General features: G+C 57.8%; 9 protein-coding genes across 9 annotated transcripts; 3 read left to right on the top strand and 6 right to left on the bottom strand.

Annotated features, from left to right (window-relative positions):
* Positions 1 to 261: 261 nt before the first annotated feature.
* N657DRAFT_668653 (isoleucyl-tRNA synthetase) lies at positions 262 to 3422 on the bottom strand (the record flags this gene model as incomplete). The annotated part of the gene is made up of 3 exons (XM_062795453.1): positions 262 to 3035; positions 3112 to 3314; positions 3373 to 3422. The coding sequence occupies 3 exons, from the start codon at positions 3420 to 3422 to the stop codon at positions 385 to 387; spliced, it is 2904 nt and encodes a 967-aa protein (XP_062653532.1). The 3' UTR covers positions 262 to 384.
* A 153-nt stretch (positions 3423 to 3575) lies between these two features.
* On the bottom strand, positions 3576 to 5246 carry N657DRAFT_588019 (uncharacterized protein). Its single transcript, XM_062789831.1, has 2 exons — positions 4976 to 5246; positions 3576 to 4912 (listed from the first exon to the last, which is right to left on the bottom strand). Exons 1-2 carry the CDS (start codon positions 5121 to 5123, stop codon positions 3810 to 3812), a joined length of 1251 nt encoding a protein of 416 aa, XP_062653531.1. The 5' UTR covers positions 5124 to 5246; the 3' UTR covers positions 3576 to 3809.
* Positions 5247 to 6944: 1698 nt separating this feature from the next.
* Positions 6945 to 7484, top strand: N657DRAFT_640424 (uncharacterized protein). The gene has a single exon (XM_062791967.1). It carries the CDS (start codon positions 7127 to 7129, stop codon positions 7379 to 7381), a length of 255 nt encoding a protein of 84 aa, XP_062653530.1. The 5' UTR covers positions 6945 to 7126; the 3' UTR covers positions 7382 to 7484.
* A 1268-nt stretch (positions 7485 to 8752) lies between these two features.
* N657DRAFT_92201 (uncharacterized protein) lies at positions 8753 to 9932 on the bottom strand. The gene is made up of 2 exons (XM_062797595.1): positions 9463 to 9932; positions 8753 to 9038 (listed from the first exon to the last, which is right to left on the bottom strand). Exons 1-2 carry the CDS (start codon positions 9753 to 9755, stop codon positions 8807 to 8809), a joined length of 525 nt encoding a protein of 174 aa, XP_062653529.1. The 5' UTR covers positions 9756 to 9932; the 3' UTR covers positions 8753 to 8806.
* A 1512-nt stretch (positions 9933 to 11444) lies between these two features.
* Positions 11445 to 12302, bottom strand: N657DRAFT_92335 (uncharacterized protein). The gene has a single exon (XM_062797596.1). It carries the CDS (start codon positions 11995 to 11997, stop codon positions 11512 to 11514), a length of 486 nt encoding a protein of 161 aa, XP_062653528.1. The 5' UTR covers positions 11998 to 12302; the 3' UTR covers positions 11445 to 11511.
* A 1153-nt stretch (positions 12303 to 13455) lies between these two features.
* On the bottom strand, positions 13456 to 14483 carry N657DRAFT_545060 (uncharacterized protein; the record flags this gene model as incomplete). Its single annotated transcript, XM_062787849.1, has 2 exons — positions 13456 to 14162; positions 14246 to 14483. Coding segments are annotated over 2 exons (945 nt in total), but the record flags the coding sequence as incomplete, so codon positions are not given.
* Positions 14484 to 15122: 639 nt separating this feature from the next.
* Positions 15123 to 17024, bottom strand: N657DRAFT_687020 (PIG-U-domain-containing protein). Its single transcript, XM_062796862.1, has 3 exons — positions 16781 to 17024; positions 16466 to 16733; positions 15123 to 16419 (listed from the first exon to the last, which is right to left on the bottom strand). The coding sequence occupies exons 1-3, from the start codon at positions 16932 to 16934 to the stop codon at positions 15564 to 15566; spliced, it is 1278 nt and encodes a 425-aa protein (XP_062653526.1). The 5' UTR covers positions 16935 to 17024; the 3' UTR covers positions 15123 to 15563.
* Positions 17025 to 17217: 193 nt separating this feature from the next.
* On the top strand, positions 17218 to 19242 carry N657DRAFT_562705 (uncharacterized protein; the record flags this gene model as incomplete). Its single annotated transcript, XM_062788157.1, has 2 exons — positions 17218 to 18849; positions 18886 to 19242. The coding sequence occupies 2 exons, from the start codon at positions 17218 to 17220 to the stop codon at positions 19240 to 19242; spliced, it is 1989 nt and encodes a 662-aa protein (XP_062653525.1).
* A 756-nt stretch (positions 19243 to 19998) lies between these two features.
* Positions 19999 to 22236, top strand: N657DRAFT_653048 (uncharacterized protein; the record flags this gene model as incomplete). The annotated part of the gene is made up of 2 exons (XM_062794362.1): positions 19999 to 20295; positions 20509 to 22236. 2 exons carry the CDS (start codon positions 19999 to 20001, stop codon positions 22234 to 22236), a joined length of 2025 nt encoding a protein of 674 aa, XP_062653524.1.
* Positions 22237 to 22250: the final 14 nt, after the last annotated feature.

Genomic DNA, 22250 nt, shown 5'->3' with positions numbered 1-22250 from the left:
CAAAATAATAACATTAAGTGGGTCGAATTGGTAGCTCAAAAGCTTACCGACAAGCCAGTTCTCCGTTTTGAAGGGACGTAATGTCCACGAAAACCGCCAGTGTTGCTTTCACCTTCAAAACCGGCGCGCAGACAGACGGAAGTATGCTGGGTAAGGTTCGTACAAGGTACCAGCCTTGTGGTATTGCTAGCCTACAAATGCCATTCTGAGCCTCTGTCGTCGGCGAGCTTCCGCCGGAAAGGCATTGGGAGCCGTCAATATATACACACTGGGGGGGGTAAATCAATCCCATCATCACACGCCTCGAAACCGTTCCTGGGAGTGATACAGAATGGGGTATCCGTTGTCGCCGCCTATTCTATCTTTACTCCACATGCAATACAACTATTGTACAGCCTCGGCTACAACGTCCTCGCACCGCCCACAGAGCTCATCCTCCTTGGGCGCCACATACCTCCAACACCTAGGACACTTGGCCTGCTTAGGCGGGAGCACCCAGGCCTTGCACTGCTTCCCCTCAAGCTCAAACTCCTCACTATATTTCCACTCCACACCCTCCGGGACAGCCCCGTTCAGCCCCACCGAAGACACCACGAACATGGCCTCCAGCTCGTCCGTATACCTCTCCAGCGCCTGCAGCACCCCCCCTTCAGGTACCTCAAGTACCACAGCACATTGTAGCGACGAGCCCAGGACTTTATCCCCCCTGGCAAGCTCCAGCGCCGCTTTGATGGCCGCGTGCGCGCGCATCAGCACCGGCACGTCCAGCCTCAGCTGCCTCGGATCCATCGTCAGCCTGTCCTCATCCACAATCGGGTCCCAGTAGAGCTGCCGCAGCGGATGTATCAGCACCCCTTCCTCATATTCCTTCATCCACTCCGGGCGGTGCTCCCACGCCTCCTCCACCAGCACGGGGGTAACGGGCGCCAGCATGCGCAGGAACCCCACAAAAACCGGCTCGAGCACGCCGCCCCCATCAGCACAGTACAACCTGTCCTTGAGCGCCTCGAGGTAAAAAGCCGACAAATCGTTCGTGAGCCAGCGGTTGAGCGCGGCGAACGCCTTGTTGAACTCGTACGCCTGGTAGTGCCGGCTCACCTCGGCCATGACATCCCCCAGCTGGACGAGCGCAATCTGGTCGACGGCCGTCAGGGGCGCGGTGCGCGCCGACTCGTGCATGCTGCCCGTCAGCATCTTGATGGTGGTGCGGTACTTGAGCAGCGTCTGGTGGATTGTCTTGAGGGCCTGCTCGCTGAGCACAATGTCGTGTGTGTAGTCGCTGCTTACGACCCACAGCCGCAGGGCGTCCGGGCCGAGGGCGTCTTTGACGGATGGGGCGTTGTTGTTTTTGCCGTTGCCGCCTTTCTTCTTGGTCTTGAGAGGGGGTAAGAGCGAGCCGTCCATGACTTGGTCGGCTGAGATGATGTTGCCGAGAGACTTGGACATTTTCCTGCCGTCTTGGTCCAGAGTGAAGCCGTGGGTTATCAGCGTCTTGAAGGGAGAGAGCCCGAGTGTGTTGGTTGTAGCTCTGGTCGTCTGGTCTGCCATGGCCGCTACTCGCGTGAGCAGGCTCGACTGGAACCATCCGCGGTGCTGGTCCGAGCCTTCGAGGTACAGATCCGCTTGCCTGTCCATCATGGTCCAACTGGTGCCGCTGTCAAACCAGACGTCCATGGTATCGCGTCCGCGGGAGTACTCGGCCTTGCCGCGAAGCGACTCCGGGATCCAGGCCGGGTCCTCGGGGGCGTCGGTCCACCAAGCATCCGTTCCCCTCCTCTGGATGACCGAGATGATGTGATCGATCACCTCGTCGGTCATGACGGCATTGCCGCTTGCCTCGTACAACGCAGGTATCGGCACGCCCCAGGCTCGCTGCCGCGAAATGCACCATTCGCTGCGGCCCTTGACGAAAGCCTCGAGCCTGTTCTTGCCCTGCTCCGGCACGAACCGCACCTGGTGGATGGCCCGAAGAGCGTCGTCCTTGATCGTGTCCACGTCGGCGAACCACTGTGCTGTCGACCGAATGATGATGGGCTGCTTGGTCCGCCAGTCGTAGGGATACTTGTGCCGGTACTCGTGGACATCGAGGACGTCATTCCCAAGAATATCCAGGACAGCAGCACTGCCGCCGTCAAGCACCGAGATGCCCTTTAAGCGGTCGGGCTGGTTGGGATATGCTTCCTCGGTAAACAAGCCATCGTTGTCCACCGGGGCAGACACGGGTATGCCCAGGGACAGGCAGGCCAGGTAATCGTCGAACCCGTGCCCTGGCGCGCAATGCACCAGACCGCTCCCGGAACCGTCCGTGACGAACGAGCCGTGAATAAACGGCTGTGGCCCGGCCGACGTCTCCCGAAGCACATTGACGTAGCGCAGCTGCGTTAATTGGCTGCCCCTGACTGTGCCGACAACTTCGACCGTCTGTCCCTGCCCAGCTAGCACCCTCGCAACCCTCTCCAAGCAGTTCTCAGCTACCAAGTACGCATCCTCCCCGACCCTCACAATAACATACCCCAAATCCTCATGCACCGCAATCGCCCTATTCGCGGGCAGCGTCCAGGGCGTAGTGGTCCAAACAACCGCAAACAACCTGCCCCGAAGCCCCTCCAGCCCGGGCAATCCCCCATACCCCGCTTCCACCATCACGACCGGGAACCTCACATATGCCGCCTTCGACACATGCGCCTCATTATATTCGAGCTCCGCCTCGGCCAGCGCCGTCCCGGACGAGGGGCTCCAATACACGGGCTTGAACTTCCTGTACACGAGCCCGCGGCGCGCCATCTTCTGGAACAGGCGCAGCTGGCGGATCTCATAGGCCATGTCCATGGTGGACCAGCGGGCGTCCCAGTCGGCCATGACGGCGTAGGACCGAAAACTGCACATCTGCGCGAGGACCGTGTCCGAGGCAAGCTTGCGCGCCGCGGCGCGGATCGCGCCGGGGGACATGGTTTTGCCCTGTGTTGCGTCGACGGCTTTGAGTTCGATGGGGAGGCCGTGGCAGTCCCAGCCTGGGATGTACGAGACGCGGCGGCCTGGAAAAAGAAAATGGATGTTTTGTCAGTGGGCATGGGGATGGAATGGGGTGTGGGTATTTTTGGGCGGGTGCACCTTGCTGGACCTTGATGCGCAGGATGATGTCCTTGAGAATCTTGTTCAGGGCGTGGCCGGCATGTAGGCTTCCATTGGCGTAGGGCGGCCCATCGTGAAGGACGAACTCGTTGTCGGCCGGGCGGTTGGCCGCCTGCCACTTGTAAAAGTCATCGGCGCATCGCTGGATGTACTGCTCCCGGGCCTGCGGCAGAGGACGCGGTCTGGAAACAGGTGAGCTTCTCAAGTTGTTTGTGGTGGAAAGGGTGCGTTAGGACGTACGGGAAGGTCGACTTGGGCAGCCTCAGCGTCGATGCCCAGCTCTTTGACATTGTCGCTGTCGCGTCATAGCGAAAGCAGCTTGCCGGGGAGAACGTTGGGGAAATTTCGGGCTCGGCGGTCGGTGGAGATGCCTCGATGCGTGCAGCTGCCGTGAGGCTCCACTTTCCGTCTCGGCTTACACCACAAGAAGACGAACAGCAGATCTACCAATTCCAAACTGCGATTTACAACGGAGATAATGTCTCATGATCAATGATAACCTGGATTTCAAACCAGATTTTGATCAAGAGGATCTCTGACTGGATATGCTAGTCTTGAAGACATCAAGTTATCCAAGACCAAGTAGTGCAAGAACACACCCCAAGTGTAACGTAGCTCTAGAGGGGAATCTGTTCGTCCAAGCCGTCACCACGAGGCCGTATCTGATATAACCGCCCCTAATCTAACCCGTAGAGCGCCCCTGAGAACATGGCCCCCGCTGCCCCGAAGCTGCTCAGTGTGACCACCGGCTTCCGCCAAACCTGCACCCCCTCGCCAAACGGCGGCAGACCGCGATAAAAAAAGACACCTGCGCTTATGGCTGTAAGCCCTAGCCCTGCCCCAAGCAGTAAAAGCAGGTCGCCGCCAGACTTAGTCCTTATTCCCTTGCTCGCCATCACCTGCCTCCTCTTTCTCCCGGCCCACCACCGCGTCCACTGCTCTCCTATCAATGGCACCTCACCCAGCACGCCCCTCGCAAACCTCGCCCCGACCCCAACAACCGACTCACAGTCCTTCCCTCCAACCCATGGCAACTCCTTCCCCTCCGGAAACACCTCTCCCCGAAACTCCCTCACAAACTCGCACAACCCGGGATACCGCCCCTCCATAACCTCCCTCAGCCACGGCCGCGGCACATCCGGCAGCAGCATCAGCGCCAGATATCCCCACGCAAGACACCTCACCTCAACCCTCTGCCGCTCCCACGCAACCTCACCCAACACATCCAGCACCTCCCCGGCCAACCCCTCCAGCCTGATCCTCCTCTTCTGCTCAGGACTCAACAAACCCCCCACCCCGACATTCTTAGGTTTAAGCCGGACCGCAGCCGGTATATCAACCCATCCCTCCATTCCCACCACTGCATTCGTACTATTATCCTCTTCGGAAACGAAATCTGTGTCGAGGACAGACATGCCCAGATGCGCAGCCCGCCGCACCATCGCGGCACGCGCGGCGGGCGGCTCAGTCCATGGCAGGGGGAAGGGGAGCACGGCGGAGTAGGCCGGGCGGGTGGCGGAGGCGTAGTTGGCGGACGAGACGTAGAGAGAGAGGGACAGGAGGGGCGCCGCGTGGGCGGTGAGGAAGGTCGTGTAGGCTATGCCGTCTGCGATGGCGGGGGCGGTGTCGGCGGGGTTGGATGACGGTGATGGTGGCGGCGGGGAGGTGTGGTCGTTGTGGAAGGTCGGTGGCGGGTGGGTTTGTTGGATGTGAGTTGCTATGGCGCGAAAGCCGGATGTCCAGGTTGAAGTGGAGGGGTCATGGAGGGCGGGGAGGTGTTCTGCATGACTGGGTTAGTTCGTGGGCAATGGAGAGGGAGATTCGAGGAGAGTGGGGTGCGCACGGGTCGGGACGGCGGAGGGGCTGCTTTGGATGAGATGGTAGTCGACTGGGCTGAGGGTTTGCACCAGGAAGGCAATGGCGGCGAGACACTCTGCGTCGAGCGACGGCAGGCCGAATGCCGGGCCCCAGACGTAGAGTTGCAGCATCATGGGAAATCGGGGTCAGAAATCAATCCGCGATGCGAGCTGCCAAAGTCGGACAGGCACGTCCTCAGATCGCTTCTTGGATTGCTTGATCCAGCGGTTCGATGAACAGGGCGTGTAATCGTTGCGCGTCCTCACGTGGAGATAGACCACAGATAACCGCTCACCGACTGCCCAGCCAGGAAACTTTCCAGAACGCCGCTGACGGAACGCCAAATGAGATTTGTGGAGCAGTCTGGGGTCTCTTCCCGCAGTTGCCGCTGACCCACAGGAAGTCAGGAGCATCCGACTCCCATTCTCATTTCACGATCCGTCTTCAAGTTCATTGCAGTGGAGAGCGGCGTTTCCAATTTCCAACCAAGTTGTGATTCGCGGTCATCAATCAGAAATGAATGTACTCCGTATCGCATCGCCAACCCCTATTCTAAGACATTACCGGACTGTTTCAGACCTAGAGGCTCGACCTGCGAGTATGACAAAATGGACTCGAGCACATGTTTGAGGAAGGCAAATCGTGCATGCTTCGTCTTGCACGACAACAGGGGAGTTGATGAGGTAGCTTCGTTACCAAAAGGAGTAATTGTTCCTTGCAGCCAGCTCTCTAGGCTTGCTCCGCGCCCCTTGGAAGCCGGCCCCGATCGCGACAGGCATGAGAACAGTAGAACACCCATATCCGGAGCCAACACCCCGATCGGCCGATGGTGAAGGCGATCCCTCTCGATCGGCGACACGGCCACCCACCCTGCCAATCTTGATGATTCCAGTTCTGTCTCACCCTGGTGGGCCGCGGTCATCAACATCCGGAGCCGTCCGTAAACACGGCTGATGAGTCGAGAGAAACCTGTTGATCTCCCGCTCCCCTCCACGCAGGCCGGCCTGGCAGCCGCCAGTCATTTCCGCCTGAAACACTCGCTCCTGAAGGGCCATGATGTAACCATCTCGATGCCGAGGGCGGCTACACAGCGTCGTAGTGGGGCCGGGGGGAACGTTGTCGCAGTTGCAGGAGTCCCCCCACGGACGATTCAGGGCATAGGCAATGAATTGGGAATCCGGAACTCGTTGTCACACGGTCGCAATCAAGTGCGTGAAAGCAGGGTTGTAAACGTATTATCGTGTTGGTATTAATGCCTATTGCCATGTATACATTGCAAATCAGAGAGCCCAACCTGCCCTGTCCGTATTCCCGTTTCATCAACTCCGGGTCGGGACGACATGGAGACGGCTCCCAAAAACCCCTCACTAGTACATCTACCCGCCGTCGCCATGCCTTTTTGCCTCCTCAAGGAGTATCGGCGACGTGGTATCATGACGCCGGTGCTGAACATAAAAATAAAAAGTGTTGTACAGTTGCCCATTCCTATTCTATCCCAGATGTGCTGAAACCTCGTAACACTTGATATCAATGTCGTCGCTCAAAACAAAAGGAAATAACACAATATCAATGATTAAAAAGTCCGTATTCCCAAGCTAGTGGTACAGGTCAAAATGCGCCCGTGTTGCGTGGCGCCGACAAGGCGGAATGGAGGTGAAGATGGAAAACCGAAGACTCCCTGAGCCCGCTCTTGGGACCCATCCGATCGAAGATGGTGTGGTGGCAGACGGCTCATGGTGATTGCGGCCGAATTGATGATGACGGACGATGGCGCGCCAGGAAAACTGAAGATCCCCGCTCAGGGGGTGCACAGCTTGCTGCGAGGTTGAGGGGCGGAGGTTTCGTGGTCGGCCCGTCCAATCAGAGGCGAGCAGCCCCTTGCGTCGAGGGTGGCAGATGAATGGCTGTGTCGAAAGCTTGCTGCGTCCCCAAATATGCGGCTTGGAGGCATGCAGAGGCACGTATGGCGTGCAGCTCAGAAACGCTGCCTCCGAAACCGACGCAGATAATGCGGAAGCTGGAGCGCGGCGTTGCAGGGTCGCGTGGGCGACCACAAACACCTCACAGCGGGCGGCTCGCGGCCATCTCTCTGACGGAGATGCGCGGAGCCTAGTGACCAGGTGGTGAGACAGGCGACATGTCGAAGCCCGAAGGGTGTAGCATCATCGAGCAACGCTTAATCCCTTTTGGGCAGAGGAGGAAGCGGCCTACTTGGCGGCGGACCGGGGCAGGGAGGAAGCTGAGACGGTCTCTGAGCGGGCATCATGGTGAAAGTGAACTGGGTCGAGGAAGCCAGCTTGACGGTTGTTGGGTTTATAAGGCTAGGCCTGGTGATCGTTGGAGTGGTGATTGGAGGTTGCTGGTCGCGGGTCAGGACAGGAAGCAGTCGTAATTATCAAGTAGTCGTGAGAGAGTCTTTGTCGTTAAGATCTTTCGATGAAAGTTCCCGAGTCGTTTTGGTCTGGCGATGATGGCTCGAGAGTGCCGACCACGGCAGGGTGGGAGGGCTGCCTGCCTTTTTATGTAGGTAGCCGTGACTGACAATCTCTAAATTCCACCAGGAAGAGAAAGGAGCAAGTCCAGCGGACAGGGCTGCCAGGGTGAGGAGCCATTCGTTTGTGGAGGCTGATGTCCTCGGTACGAATCTCAGAGAAGAGGTACTTTTAAGCGAAGAACGTCACGCACCAAGACTGCCGCGGATTCAGCCAAGTCCAGGTAGAGTCATGTACTTCGGCGAAATATAAACCTCCAAGTTGCGGTGACGCAGCCCAATCTTGGCGGTCGCCTGGCCACGGCGTGGAAATGAAACGCTGTATCAGAGCCGGGGTGGCTCCCTGCCGTTATGAACGGGCCCCCTGGTCCGGCGGACACGACAAGGGAGAGTACATGCCACATGTGCGTCCCTCTCACGGCCATGACACCTGAAATCTCGCTGTTTGAAAGAGCGGTCGGCCGGTGACTCCGCTGACAACCAAACGGCCGCCTGTATGGACAGCTCACATGGAGGCATCAGTCTCAATCTCCGCATCCTGGAGCGGTGATGGTAGCCGCCTCGTTGGGCACCTCGGACCGCTGCAACAAGAACCGAATTGGGAAGTAAAGGCAGGCTGCTCGAGGCAAACGGAAGCGGCTGTCAGGCGGCGCTCGGGGGTTGCAGCGCCCAGCTGGGGCCGTCCGCCGTGTCCGAAAAGAGCGGCGCACAGCGAGCTGAGAGAGAGGCCTGGCAATCGCGGGCAAATGCAAATTTAGCAGCCAGGCTGGCAGTGTGGAGACTTCCGCTCAAATGGACTCGGATCGAACGCCTTGTGTGCGAGTCGGCGACCCACCGCCAATTTCAACATCTTGCCAAATTTCTTAACGGTGAGAATTGTGTGAAGAAAATTTACACTTTGCGTTTCCAGGGGTGGACAATTGCCGGCCGAGCTTGTTTGCGATGCTTTAGGGGCATATGAGGTACTGACAAATTTCCAGACGCAATGATGGTCAAACTGTCGAGATAGGGGCGTCCCAGATCCGAGAAACAATTTGAGTTTTCCAAGGAAAACGGTTAATGAAAGAAACTGATGAGGTGTTATTTCAGAAGCAAAGCCTCTCCAGCCAAACAATCCGGGTTGGCATCGGGAAATCTTGTCGCTCTGGTCGGCGGCCGATGCTGGTCCGTCCGAGGTCAGCCGGCCATTTCTGCGACCTACACGGTAACGACCCCTGACTTGAGCTTCGTATCCCTACCCGTGTGCGGCATATGGCCACGTCTCGAGCGTGGCTTAGAAATAATAAGATGCAACGCACACTTCTTAGATATTCCTATGACAGATCATTATTGCGGGCGGTGCTGCGAGAACTCCGATCCCAACCAGCGCATTATCCCTTTATTCCCAGTTTCGCGGGGAAGCCCACCACAACGGCCGTTGATGCTTTTTGAGTTTATTTGTATTGTCTGGGGTAGCGTTACAGTAGTCAGTCTGTAAAATGCCTCCTTTCTCCTATTTCGCCCGGCAATGCCGACACTCCCGCGCTCGCACCTGCGCGCAATCCACGATGTTGGGCACCTGTTCCGAAAGGCGGCATTCAGCCTTGTGTCGATTGGCAGCATGCCGGCTCCGTTTGTCAACCTCATAAAACGAACTGTTGTGCGGCTCAAAACGCTGACCGCTTCTTGAATCGTGAATCTTGTTGATTGATGGCCGCCTCCCAGGCCGCACCTCCGCTGCCTGCGAGGCTGCCCTGGCCCGGTATCAGGAACGGTCTCGGGCAGTGCCGCCGTGGCAAGGTGCGTGAGCAGACGTTCTGGTACTGTACCTGATTGACGGGAGCTCCACACGCCAGGCTTGCGCTCTGTGGGATGAAGATCATCAGACGGACCTGTGACGAAATGCTTCCCATCGCCGACATGGATGTCGGCGAGTGACACAGCGTGGGTTCACTGATTGGTGTTGCCTTGGTGCCGTTGTCCAAAACAGGGCAATTGCTTACCTTTTCCGGGAATCCGTGGTGTGAACCCCGCCTCTGCCCACGTTTCGGAAGATGCCAGATGCACTTTCATGACTCTCACACGCGATGTGCTGGCCTCGACAGGTTGCATTTGCTGGTGCGCGGACAGAGATCAGGCAGGATTCGGGTGTAACTGTAAGCAAGGGATAATTTGAATTTCGCAGGAGGCGCCAACGGACAAAGCTTGCGATGTGAGAAGTGACAGGGTGGAATAGACGGAGCGGCCGTGAGAACAAACGCAGCCTGGCAACAACAAAATGACCTTGTCGAAACATGTCAACCAAGATCGGCACTAACTCTCTTCTTGCATCGCATAGACGCCGTACCAGCGGCAACACCAGTACGCCGCTGCCATGCCACCAGCGCTTAATGTAATATCCGCGCGTCCAGCTCTACGGCGCCGAGATGTCGACTGCGACGCGGAGCGCCTCCTCGAACTTGTAGTGTCAAGTCGGAGCGCTGTATTTTTGGCATGACTGACACGACGTGGCATCAGGCATGTGTGTAGGTTGTTTCCCCAGCCTTTGGTTGTGCATGCCAGCGGCGAGGGCGGGTGATGAAGGTGGCACAGCACAGCCAAAGAAGACTGGTTGAACTGAGCCTCAAGAACGGCGGAGTCCCAGGTCATGCTTAGCCGCAGTATAACAAGGTCTTGTCGCAGGTGCGGGTGTCAGTGATGTTGTCAGCGACAAATAATGCGCAACTGGTATTATCCGTAGCCGTGGTCAGAACTTGGTATGAGCGTCCGAATGCTTCGTAGGATCCTGTTTCGGGAGAATCAAGCCACCACGGATAAGTCTCACCCAGCAGCCCCGCAAGGGCGATCCGGAGTATCTGCTCACTCATCCCCCGCAGTCTGGATAGGGCACATCGAGACAGTGCTCGCTTGACCGGGAACGGACAGCTGGACGGCATGACAGGCAAACGGTTACCAACACCGGACGGTGCCACAGCCTTGCAGTGCCATTGACCCGGCAGCTTGGAACCAGCGTCATTCCTTTGGGGCCCGCCAAAGCCTCACCCGTCATTCGTCACCCGCTTGCGCAAAGTCCTTGCATGAAGGTTCAGTAAGCCGCCAACGATGAGGAACTTCATACTGTCCGGATCTGGGATGCTTCCCGTTCGCGCATTTCTAAGCGGTGAGATGTTCATCGGGTTAATCAACTCCAGCGTCGAAAATGTTTGCCCGATGGTGTGATGGATGTAAGAGAACCGGTCATCTGATCCAAGAATTCCGAGCAGGTGTGGCCCCTCCGGTCTTGTCGGTGCACCGTTTGCCCGGCGTGCCCGCAGCGCAATACGGTTGGTCGCTCGGTGAGCAGGCATCCCGGCTTCCCCAGGCTTCCAGAAGGTTGCGGAGCCTATCGACGATGGCCCCATTATTCCAGCGCATCACACCGCTAATTTCTCGTTCCGTTCGCAAGACACCATATCCTGGCCTTTGTGATGTCGCTGGTTGGAGCGGGACACCGTCATTCTGCTGCCAAAAGCCCGGACGGCAACCGAGGTGCCGATGGTGTCCTCCACGAGCAGGTCCGACCAACAAAATGCCCGATTGATAACTAAATGTGATAAGGTATGCGCAAGGCACATGCCAACGGAGCCTGAGCAAAGTTTTCGTCACCTGCGCCAGCCCTACGGCTCCTTTGGAGCGCCAGACTCTTATGGCATGGTCTCACAGACCTTGTTGCACTCGCTTCTGCAGTCAGCAGGCACAGGTTGGCGGTGCAACGAAACACTGGAGACCCACGCCCAACGCTTATTGCTCGTGCCCATCTCGCTGGCTCCGGTTCGAATACATCGACACCTTTTTATCCGGTTTCCTGGTTCCTTCATGCGAACATCAAGGGGAAAGAAGCGGCTGGTCGGCAAATCCGGCTTTTCGGGGCCGTCGTAGGTCCACCCTCGTAGCCGGGCTTTCTCAAAGAAAAAAAAACCACAAAAAGGCGGAAATGAAAGTGGACCTCACTGCTCATAAGATCAGCAAAACCACGAACACCATGGAAAAAAAGAAAGGTCCGCTAGCTGCCGTTACCCGTTCTCCGCCGATCTCTCGAGGCCCAGCTCAACCGGCTTCTCGGGCCAGTTCGGCGCATCTCTGCTGGGGATGTGCCTGACATGACATCCCGCTTTTGGGCCAATGACGGAGCAAGCAAGGCCGACTGGATGAACGTGAAAATCCTGAAACCAAGGGGTCAACACCCGAGGTTCCCATGCGAAGCTGAGTTGCCACATCCTTGCGACCACGTGGAAATGGTCCATGCGACCAACTCCATGGCGCCAGGCACATGAAAGGCGCAACAAAATAGCCGCTCGCTCATCCCAATTGCATGCAGATGCCGGCCAGCCCTCGTTTTTCAGACGGGCATGCGTCCGGTGCGCCCACCAGCTGCCGCAAAACAATATTGGATGAACAGAAAGGCCTGTAACCATTGCGGGAACTGCACGACGTGATTGCAACCGAAGCCAGGAGAGGAATCGCGTCGCGCCGCCGATGCAGAGGAAAGGGGCGCACATGAAAGTCGCAACAGCCAGCAAGTGTTTCTTTCGCAGTAATCTGTACTTGACCTGCCAAACCGCAAACGACCAAGATGTCCTGAATTACGGATACGATTGGAAGGAAACAAGCCTTACGCCTACACGTGTGTTTCTGGGAAGGCAGGGAGAACGCATTGATGCGGCCCACTGCAACGTGCAATTCGCGAGGGACGCACGGATGCCACAAAATCCCCTGAATTGGCTTCTGCTGACCCTGGACTCGCTTCTCCAAACCTCGTGGCTCGTACCGGACATGTGGATGACGTCCAACACCAAAGAGGGAAGCCGAGCTGGTTCCGGAACACCATATCTGTGTCGCGACCCTCAATCATCACCCAACCGAAGTCGATGTTTCGGGGGAATTGCGATGGTACGTGGGGGTTCCGATAGGGGGTCGGCTCCGTGGTGTCCGTGAGGCCCAGATTATGGAGGTATATACAAATACTTTCAGTATAGTACACTACAGTTGTACTCTACCTCGTCGACATACCATCGACCCTGGTCCGCCCGAACCTTGGTGTTGAGGTGATCACCGCATGCTATTTCTGGCCATCCGGGAATAAGACGGCGCAAAGCCGAGCTGATGTGATGCTCAGGCCGGATGTTTGCACCATAGGTATCAGACGGACCCCTCTGATAAGCAAGCGGCCACCCGGCCGCGTGGCAGTAACTCGAGCACGGATAGTGTTCAATACATCGATTTTGCGTGCAGGGGTCAACAATCGATGGATAGCCATCAAGACACGACCCTTTGATCTCGTATCACATCCTCTGTTCGAACGTTGCTTCAGCGTTCGGGCGGCTCGGAACCGAGTAAGCGGGAGTCTCCTGACAGTTGGCACACTAGGAGACTGGTGTAGGGTTGCCGTTTTGGCTGCATGGTTCCCGCCTCATCCATCGGTCAGGAATGTCGGGGGTTGCTATTGACCTTTGCGCCATGATCGGCGCGCCTTTGTTGACACCAAAGTCCGTGATTCGGGCGTCCATGTGACGATGTGATAGCGCCAGCACGGTTTTGGACAAAACCCGGGGCTCCGCGATGTCATCACACTACTAGCGTGTCAAATACAGCGCCACGCTCCCATCAGTATGGAAAAGTAGCGGGCGGCTGCCGGATCGACGATGGTCAGCCCTCACAGTTTCGCCTGGTTTTGGTTGAGAGGACGATCGGCGGGGAAACGGATACGGACGCGCGCTGAGCGTGCAAGACGGTGATCGCAGCAACCCCATCTCCAAGCAGGAATTTGCAAGCGAGGAACTGAACAAGTGTTGCGGGGTATTCCGGTTATCGGGTGGTTGTGTTCCTTGCTCGATGACATCAACCGCGTTGTTGATCGAACCCTTGCGATGCAAGAGGCGGCGATATGGCACTCCCCGGCGCGCATCACCGCTTCAGCAGGCCGGCAGTTGCCAGTCGTGGCCTCACAGCGCTTCCAAATTCTCGGCCGCCGCCTCTTCGGGTAGCTGCGTCGATGCAATCCAATTTTCCATCATGGCCTGGCCGCCAGGCCGACCGGTCTGAGATTTATTGCCGGAGAAGACGGCTGAGCTGACACCTCTGCCCACGCCGTCGCCGCGCCGCTTGACGACGAGGCACAGGACCCGTCCGTAAATGGCAAAGCCCTCGTACGAAACATCCATGGCCATCTTCTTCTTGTCGTCCCCCTCTGCCGTGTCGCCCACGTCGGCCGCCTTTTCCCTGCGGCGTTTTGTCGGCGGCTGGTTGGTCTCGGCATCGCTCTCGTCGCTCTCTCCGCCGCCCACAAACATCTGATTGGCCGATAAATCATCGACGACCTCGACGTCACTCCCGCCCTCGGAGCGTCGCTCCGCCTCTTGCCCCTGCCCGCGGGGGCGTCGTCTTTTTGGCCTCCTATTGGCCGGTTCTGAGTCAGGCGCTGTTTCATCCGCCATGGGGATGTCGGTCAGGTTGATGGCATCTTGATCATTGCCGTCCTCACGGAGTATGGGGACGTCAATGTCGCCGAATTCCACGTCGATCGGCGCCTCGCGGGACGCGCCCACCAGCCGGGACGAGTTGGACGTGAGCCGGGTCTGTATCTTGTCGCGGAACAGCCTCCTCTTGTGCAGCAGCGAGTGGCGCGTGTCGGTCTCGGTCAGGAAGATCGACACCTCAAAGTCGTCTGCGGGCTTGCTCAGCACGAATGCCCGGATAAGCAAACTTGGCGGTGCTCTGAGGCCGGATGCACGATGACGAATCACCTACCTTCGATAACAACGTCCTTGATGCTGCGTTTCTTGTTCTTCTTCCTGCTCCGCTCGCGCTCCTTTTCCTCGAGGAGCTTTGGCAGGACCAGCGGCCGCACGCTCTCGATGACCTTGGGGAGGACAGGGTCCCGTGGGTTGAGCAGCCAGGTCTGGGCCAGTGCGGGGTTGTCCAGGTAGATGCGGCATTCCAAGACCGAGTACTTTGTGATTCGGAGGTAGCGGCGTATGGGCGCCATTGTGTTGGAGATGCTGGGAAGATGATGCCAAAGGGAAGAGTTACTGCTCTTCCTCCCATTGAAATACAAGTGGGGCTGCTGTCAGCCTTGCAGGAAGGCAGTACAAGGCTGAGATGACGTCGCGCATAAGACAGCGATCCCGCACCGGTGAGCAAAATGATTCAAACTTGGAGTTTTACGTTCTTATATCTTGGTGCCGAGACCATCTATCTCTGCGCATACTGATTTTGATTACTGGCTGGTGAAGTCTTCCATGTATCATTTTGCCGTTGGGTGGAACGTGTTGGGCAGCCAACAGTTACATGCTCAAGTAAGCTTAGATCAACCAAATGGTATTGAACAGATTGATTGAGGTATGAAATGAAGCTTGAATTAGAGTCACGATTCCAGAGTGACCACACAAATGAAGGATCAAGATAGTGGGTTAGGGTGCCTTAGAATGTCCCTTTTCTTGTTCTTCGAATAAATTTTTCCTCTCTAATCCTCCCAGGGGAATTACCCCCTTATATAGAGACAGAGTGTGCCATGATATGACGTTTATGTCAGGACCTGCGTCATTGTGATGGATCTGTGTTGACTGAGAGTCTCGCATTGAACATCAGTGCTCAGTCCGTGAATCTTGGTGCCAAGGAACCCACTCAGTTCAACAGTTGTTCATTTTCCTCCGGGTCATAGCTGCAGTTATAAGCTCTAGTATTAAGTAGACTACTCTACAACGCTCTTTCCTCGGAAGTCCCTATATAGGAATACTCTAATAAGTCGCTCTCAGATATTATCGTATCTCCATTCGTTCAGTAGTAGTATAGTCAGTTCGTCAGGTCTTCGGCCGCTTATAGCAGCCGCTTCGGTTCAGTTTGTTCAGTCGCTTCTGTTCAGGTTCCTCGATTCGTTGCCGGCGCGACTCGCAACTGGGCAGTCAGTTCAGTTCTCGTAATCAGCGTGCAAGACAGCCGGATCGGTCCCAAGTCGAGCGGCGCTCAGAGCGGCCAGCAGTTTCTTCGGTTCATCGACAAGCTTCCGAGTCGACTATAATAGTATTCCACATCCGACAATTGTACTTGTATAACCGCAACCTCCCCATTATATCTGCCGGATCTCCTTGCCTACCATCTCGGGCCTCTCGACTTCCCACTCGTCCCTCAGCACTGCAAACATGAGATCGCACACCAGCAGACTCTGCCCAAGGCCCCACACCAGCGTGATGGCATAAAAGAAGTTTGCGTTGCCACTGCCCGCGTAGATCCACAGGTGGTAGAACGCCGGGCCAAGGAAGGTAGCGTACAAGATAACCGCGGCAATGACAAACGTGTACCTCATGAGTGGAAAGACGTGGCGGTAAAGCGGGACGAGCGCCAGAAACAGCGACGTGTCGCTGATACTGGGGTACGGCTTGAAGATGCCAAAGATGCCCAACAGCAGGGTCAGCACGACAAGCGGCTGGCGGCGAATCCTTATGGTTAGCCCCCCGACGTAGCTCGCCAGGTGCAGCCAGAAGACCGCGAGGAAAAAGGAGCGGAATGAGTCGAACATCTCGACGAAGAAGTACCACCACAGGCCGACGTTGGGCGTGAGGTCCGACAGCGTCAGCTGCACGCCGTAGGTGGACGGGAGGAACTCCCAGGAGCCGGTGACGAGGTACGACATTTGAAAGAGCACCGCCAGGACACCGGCGACGACGAAGACGCAGGTAGCGGCGAACTTGAGGGCGGATTTGGTGGCGCGTTCGGGGCGCTGCCTGTCGTAGCTGAGGAGGACGAGTGGCGGGAGCAGCAGCAGCGGGTACATGGAGAGGTAGCTGGCGAAGGACAGAGCAACCATGGCGCCGAAGGGGGCGCCGGAGACGGCCTTGGCGATGGCGTGGAGGATGGCGCAGGTGGTGAAGACGCTGGTTGATCGTCCGAGGCATGTGGCCACGGTGAAGGGGTTGAACAGGAAGCTGGGGAATCAGTATCGTGATGTGGGATCGCGGGAGGGATACATACAGAGCAGCGATGGTAAAGCCGCTCCAGCGCTTTTCTCTGCGCGGGGACGTGAACAGGGCGGACGATCCGGCCTCGCCCGAGTCTACAATTCTCCACAGCGCCCGCGCGCTCAGCAGATCCGCCGCAATGTAGAGGAGGTAGGTAAAGATCGGAAGGCTCGAGAAGTCTGGGAGTAGCGAAAAGAGGGGCAGGAAAAGGGGCGCCTGGTGGTAGACGCCCCCGTCGTAGGGGGAGACATTGTGGTTGTATAGGAAGAGACCTTCCTGCACTACGGGGCGTCAATACGGGCACCAAGGGCAGGCTGCGTGGACGTACATCGCTTGAAGCTCGTGACAGGAGTCGAAATCTCGACGCGACCGGTCAGCAGATCGGGCAGTTGGGGGAGGAGAGTGCAGATGGCAAGCCGCAGAACAGCAGCGCCGGCATACAGGCCTGCCGTGCGCCCGGGGGTTACCTTGGCGCCATCCATCGCTCAATGCGCCATGGCCGGGACATAGGAAAGAAAGACGGCGAATTCGAGATGAAGGTTGAAATCGTGTCGTTTTGGCGAATCAGTGGGGATTGGCAAAGGAGTCCGCAGAGCGGCCTTGGCAGGCACGCCAATCTTATCTGTAAGAGCGGTGATGGGCGGCAATAAAAAAAAGTTACTGGAAAATCCCAAAGCACGGTGAGCAGCGACCGCCCCGCAAGCCAGAAGTCTGTCGAGTTGAGCTCAACAGCACTCCCGCTTCCCAACCACCACGCTAATTGCGATGGCCAAGATTAAAAAGAAGGGCCAGGCCGGCCAGGCCAAGAACTACATTACGCGCACGCAGGCGGTCAAGAAGCTGCAGCTCAGCCTGCCCGACTTCCGCAAGCTGTGCATCTGGAAAGGCATCTACCCGCGCGAGCCCCGGAACCGCAAGAAGGTGTCCAAGTCGGCCACGGCCTCGACCACCTTCTACTACACCAAGGATATCCAGTATCTGCTGCATGAGCCGCTGCTTCAAAAGTTCCGCGAGCAAAAGGTGCTCGAGAAGAAGATCTCGAAAGCTCTCGGCCGCGGCGATGTCTCGGACGCCGCCCGCCTCGAGCGCAACGCCGCCCGCCCCGACAAGACGGGCAAGCCGCGCTACACGCTCAACCACGTCATCCGAGAGCGCTACCCAACCTTCACCGACGCCCTGCGCGACCTGGACGACTGCCTGTCGATGCTTTTTCTGTTTGCCAACCTCCCGTCCACGACCGCCGTGCCCGCCAAGATGATCGCCCGCTGCGAGCGCCTCTGCCTCGAGTTTGAGCACTACCTCATCGTGTCGCACAGCCTGCGCAAGTCATTCCTGTCCATCAAGGGAATATACTACCAGGCCAACATTCAAGGCGAGGACATCCTGTGGCTGGTGCCCTACAAGTTCAACCAGAGGGTCGTCGGCGACGTCGACTTCCGTATCATGGGCACATTTGTCGAGTTCTACATGACGCTGCTCGGTTTTGTCAACTACAGACTGTACACGTCCGTCGGGCTCAAGTATCCGCCAAAGTTTGACCAGCTCAAGGACGACCAAGGCGCCGAGCTCGGCGCCTTTGCTCTGGAGGGTTTGAACATCGCGAACGACGAGACCAAGGCCATCGCCAACGGCGAGGAGCACGGGCCAGATCCCAAGGTGCAGGCCGAGGTCGATAAGCTGATGCAGAAGCTGAGGGACGAGGCGGACGACAAGGAGCCCGGAGATGGCCCGGCCGAAGAAGAAGGCGAAGAACAGCCCAGCGATGCTATTGACAAGTTCGAGCCCGTCGCCCCCGGTGGCGATGTCCTGCCGCAGCCATCGTACAGTAGCAGTGACCCATCGCAGCTGTTCTCCAAGTACACCTTCTTCCTCTCGCGCGAGACGCCGCGGCAGCCGCTCGAGTTCATCCTCCGCGCATTTGGCTGCAAGAGGATAGGCTGGGACTCGGTTCTCGGCGAGGGCGCCTTCACAACAGACGAGTCGGACCCATCCATTACGCACCAAATTGTCGACAGGCCGGTGGTGCAGGCCGCCGCGAGCGACGAGGGCGATGGCGAGGACAACCAAACGGCTCAAAAGCTCGGACCCAACGGTCGGTATCCCGGGCGCGTATACGTGCAGCCGCAGTGGGTGTGGGACAGCATCAACGACGAGGAGCTCAAGGACACTGGGCTCTACGCCCCGGGCGCGTCGCTGCCGCCTCACCTCAGCCCCTTCGTCAAGTCCACGCAAGGGCAGTACGATCCCACCATTCCGCTGGAGGAGCAGCAGACAGAAGTCGAGGCCATCGATGCCGAGCTGGAGGACGCCAACGTGGAGCAAGGCGGTGAGGCGTCCGAGGTCGAGAACGACATGGACGTTGCATCCGAAATTGACGAGGAAGAAGACGAAGACAAAGTCGATGGCGACTTTGGTGGCTTCTCGGAGGCGGAGAACGAGGAAGACGAAGAGGAAGAGTCCGACGACGAGGACGAGGACGAGGACGAGTCGGCCACGCTGCAGCGGCAGCGGGAGCTCGAGGCCGAGATCACGGGCAAGTTGGTGCAAGCGGCCGACCAGAAGAAGGTGGACGCCAAGACCAAGGCGAAGCTCGAGGCCAAGCGGGCGCTGGAGCGGCGCAAGAAGCAGGAGGCCGAGGACCTGGAGCGGGCCAAGGGCATGCTGAGCAAGAAGAAGCGCAAGCTGTTTGAGCAGATGCAGTACACCAACAGCAAGAAGAGCGCCGAGGACATGAAGCTGAGGCAGAAGCGGCGGAAGCTGGAGAAGGAGAAGGAGAGGGCAAAGGCGTAATAGCGTGTTGGTGGGAGGGTATCGTGATACCTTTACCTAGTTGTCATTCCTGCTCGTTCGATGTGATTTAATGCCGGTCAACGCTCAATCGTACTATGTCGATGGAAGCCATGCCTTTGGGGCACTAGCCGGTGGTATTGCAGAAGGCTCCGGTTTTCCAACTTCAACGACCACCGCTGAATGCGGTCACCAGTGGTGGTCCTCCCAGGGCTTGGTGATGAGAGCCTCTTGGTTGATAAGAGGTTACTACTCTGAATCCAAGCCCTGTCGCCCCCCTGGCACCCCCACGTAGTAAACCCTCCCGAGGGTTTCGTAACCGGCTACCTCTCTTTGACTGGCGGAGAGCGTTAGCCGTTGAGCTTTTGCCCTTCTTTCTCTCACTAGAAGTAGAGTTCTAAAGTCACAAATCCATGGTTTCTCTTGTTTCGAAGCTCAGCAGAGCAAACGCTCTATATCAGGGTTAGGGTCCGTTCGTCTCAACTTTCAACTCTAACCTTCCATCAAGCAACACAACTTCACCCACTCCACTATTTGTTCCGGAGTTCATGGCCTCATCCTACAGTTGGTTGACTTTAAGGCGGTGACTACAACAAGGTTGTCGCGAAACAATCCGTCAAATATTTCATGACTTCCTTCCTCTCCGCCCTCTAAAGTCTCGCAAACATATCTCCATCTTCGACACCCGTCGAAACGACATCCCAACCGGAACCGCATCTCCCAACCAACGCTAACATCCCACCCGAATTCGAGGTGACAATGATGCATGACGCTCAACAACAACAACCACAACAACAACAACAACAACAACAAGAAGAAGAAGAAGAAGAAGAAGAACAGCAAGAAGGGTTCGACGACCACGGCGCCACAGACAGCGACGAACTGCACGAAACCCGCCCCAACCGCTGGCGCGGCCACCCTTCGACATGGCGATTGTGGACCGAGGCTGACCGGCAGACGTGGACGTCGCTGGAGAATGTGAGAAGGGAAGACCTGGCGGTGCATTTGTACAATGCCTTTGGGTTGAGGCAGGGGTTTCGGGTGGGGCCTGTTGCGGTATGTTTCTTTTCTATCTCTCGCTTTGCTGTTGGAATATTTTCTTTTTCTTTATTCCTTTTTTTTTCTATCGTTAGTTCACCACTGTGTGATGGGTCGGGTGCGGATGGGAAGATCTTTTGGTTGGAGAATGCAGTTCGGGTTGGTTCCGTGTTGTAAACGGATGATCTGGTTCGGGGACCAGATTGAGAGTGTGATACTGATGACAGACAGGACGAGGACGGCAACGAGGAGACAGCGTGGGACCCCGGGAGAGCGTGGACGGCGTGGCCCATGAGGGCAGACGAAGTGCCCGATGACGGGCTGCTTCCCCGGACTGTGGACGTCAACGAGCCGTTCACCCTACGACGCGATCAAGGGCAGCCGTTTGCGGGGTGTAATCTGGAGGAGGAGATCTCTGCCACCATCTTGCGGTATGCAAAGGAGAAGTTTCGGAAGAGGGATCTACAGCATAAGACAGGGGAGGTGGTTGTGCCGTCCATCGAGACGGGAGACGCCGCCACGACGACGGGGGGCGAGACGGACGAGTCCGACACGGCCGGGACTCCTGCCAGGGATGATGAGACGGACGAGCCGCGGAAGATGCCGCCCCGACGCAAGCGGAGAGCTGCGCCGCCTACGTTTACGCCGGTGATATCGGCCGACGACAACAGGTCGTATGCGCTGCTCCGCCCCGTGGCGCGCCGCATTATGGCCAGGCTAGACGATACGTTCATGATCCTGCACAACCAGCGCATGGCCGGCCTCGGCCACATGTCAGAGTCCTCTGCTAGTGACGAGGAGACGGACATCGAGGCGGTGTCGGAGAAGCCGTCTCAAGTGCCGTCCCCCGTACCTGCGAAGTCACCTTTTCCACCGAAATATCGCGGAGGGAGGCCAAAGAAGGTGCACGTCCCGCGCGAAGGGGAGACGGAGCAGGAGATGCTCATCAGGCTGGCTAGGCAGGGAAGGAGGAAGATTCCGGCGTTCTCCCCTGCGGACTCGGAAATTGATCGCGGCAGGAGCAGGAGCAGGAGCATCAACAGAGCACGGCGGTCTGTCTCGGCAGGTTCACGGGCGAGCCCTAGGTCAGCCCAGTCAGGGTCCAGCGTCTCGTCCAAGAGCAACAGGGAGAGGCTGCTTAAACGATGGGGCCTGCGGGACTGGCGGGACGTGCTGGGTGCTGCTGCCCTGGCCGGGTTTTCGCCAGTCGTCATGGCTCGCGCCGCCCAGCGATGCGCCACGCTCTTCAGAGAGGAGATGACGATGCACACGCTGCATGAACGGTCTACGTCCGACAAGGTTGGGCTGGAGTCGACGCGTTATGTGCCCGGCGGTCCTCTCCCTTCCTCCTCGGACGATGATGACTCTGAGGAAGAGTTGGCCCAGCTTCGCACTGTGAGCCGCCACTCGAGCGTCAGACTTGGTGCCTCGTCGCCTGAGCCCGAATCAGAAGCACCAGCTAGCCGGCGTAGCAGGTCAAAGCCACGGCAAATCCGGCTGTGTCCCCACCGGGCCTGCCCCAGGTCCGTCGAGGGGTTTACGAAGAAGTCGAATTACGAGAGGCACCTCAAAGCGGTGCACGGCAATCTCGAACCCAATCCGACAGAGCCAGACGTGACAGAGGCGGAGACCCCAACCCAACGGCGCAGCCGGTCGGGGACGCCAGGTGCAAGCCATTTCTGCCACTATCCGAACTGCCCCCGGGCCGTCGAGGGGTTCGCGAAGCGGGCAAACCTCGCGCGGCATCTCCAAACGGTGCATGGCAAGCGGGCGGCCGACTTCACGGAGGACGAGGAGGACAGCGCCGACGAGATGGAGGGGGGCTTGCATGTGGACAGATTTCTGCAACCAATCAAGATCAGGAAGGGGTGGCGCGGGGAAGACACGACGCAGCGGCATGCCAGGTCCCGGAAGAAGGCCAGGGCGGGATCCGAGGAGCTGGACTCGGCGTTCCTCTGAGCTCTCCATACCTA

This window comes from Parathielavia appendiculata (assembly GCF_033297405.1).
Source record: "Parathielavia appendiculata strain CBS 731.68 unplaced genomic scaffold N657scaffold_1, whole genome shotgun sequence".
Taxonomy (NCBI): Eukaryota; Fungi; Ascomycota; class Sordariomycetes; order Sordariales; family Chaetomiaceae; genus Parathielavia; species Parathielavia appendiculata.
Note: the sequence above shows the minus strand (reverse complement) of the source record. Positions and strands in the feature narration are given on the sequence as shown.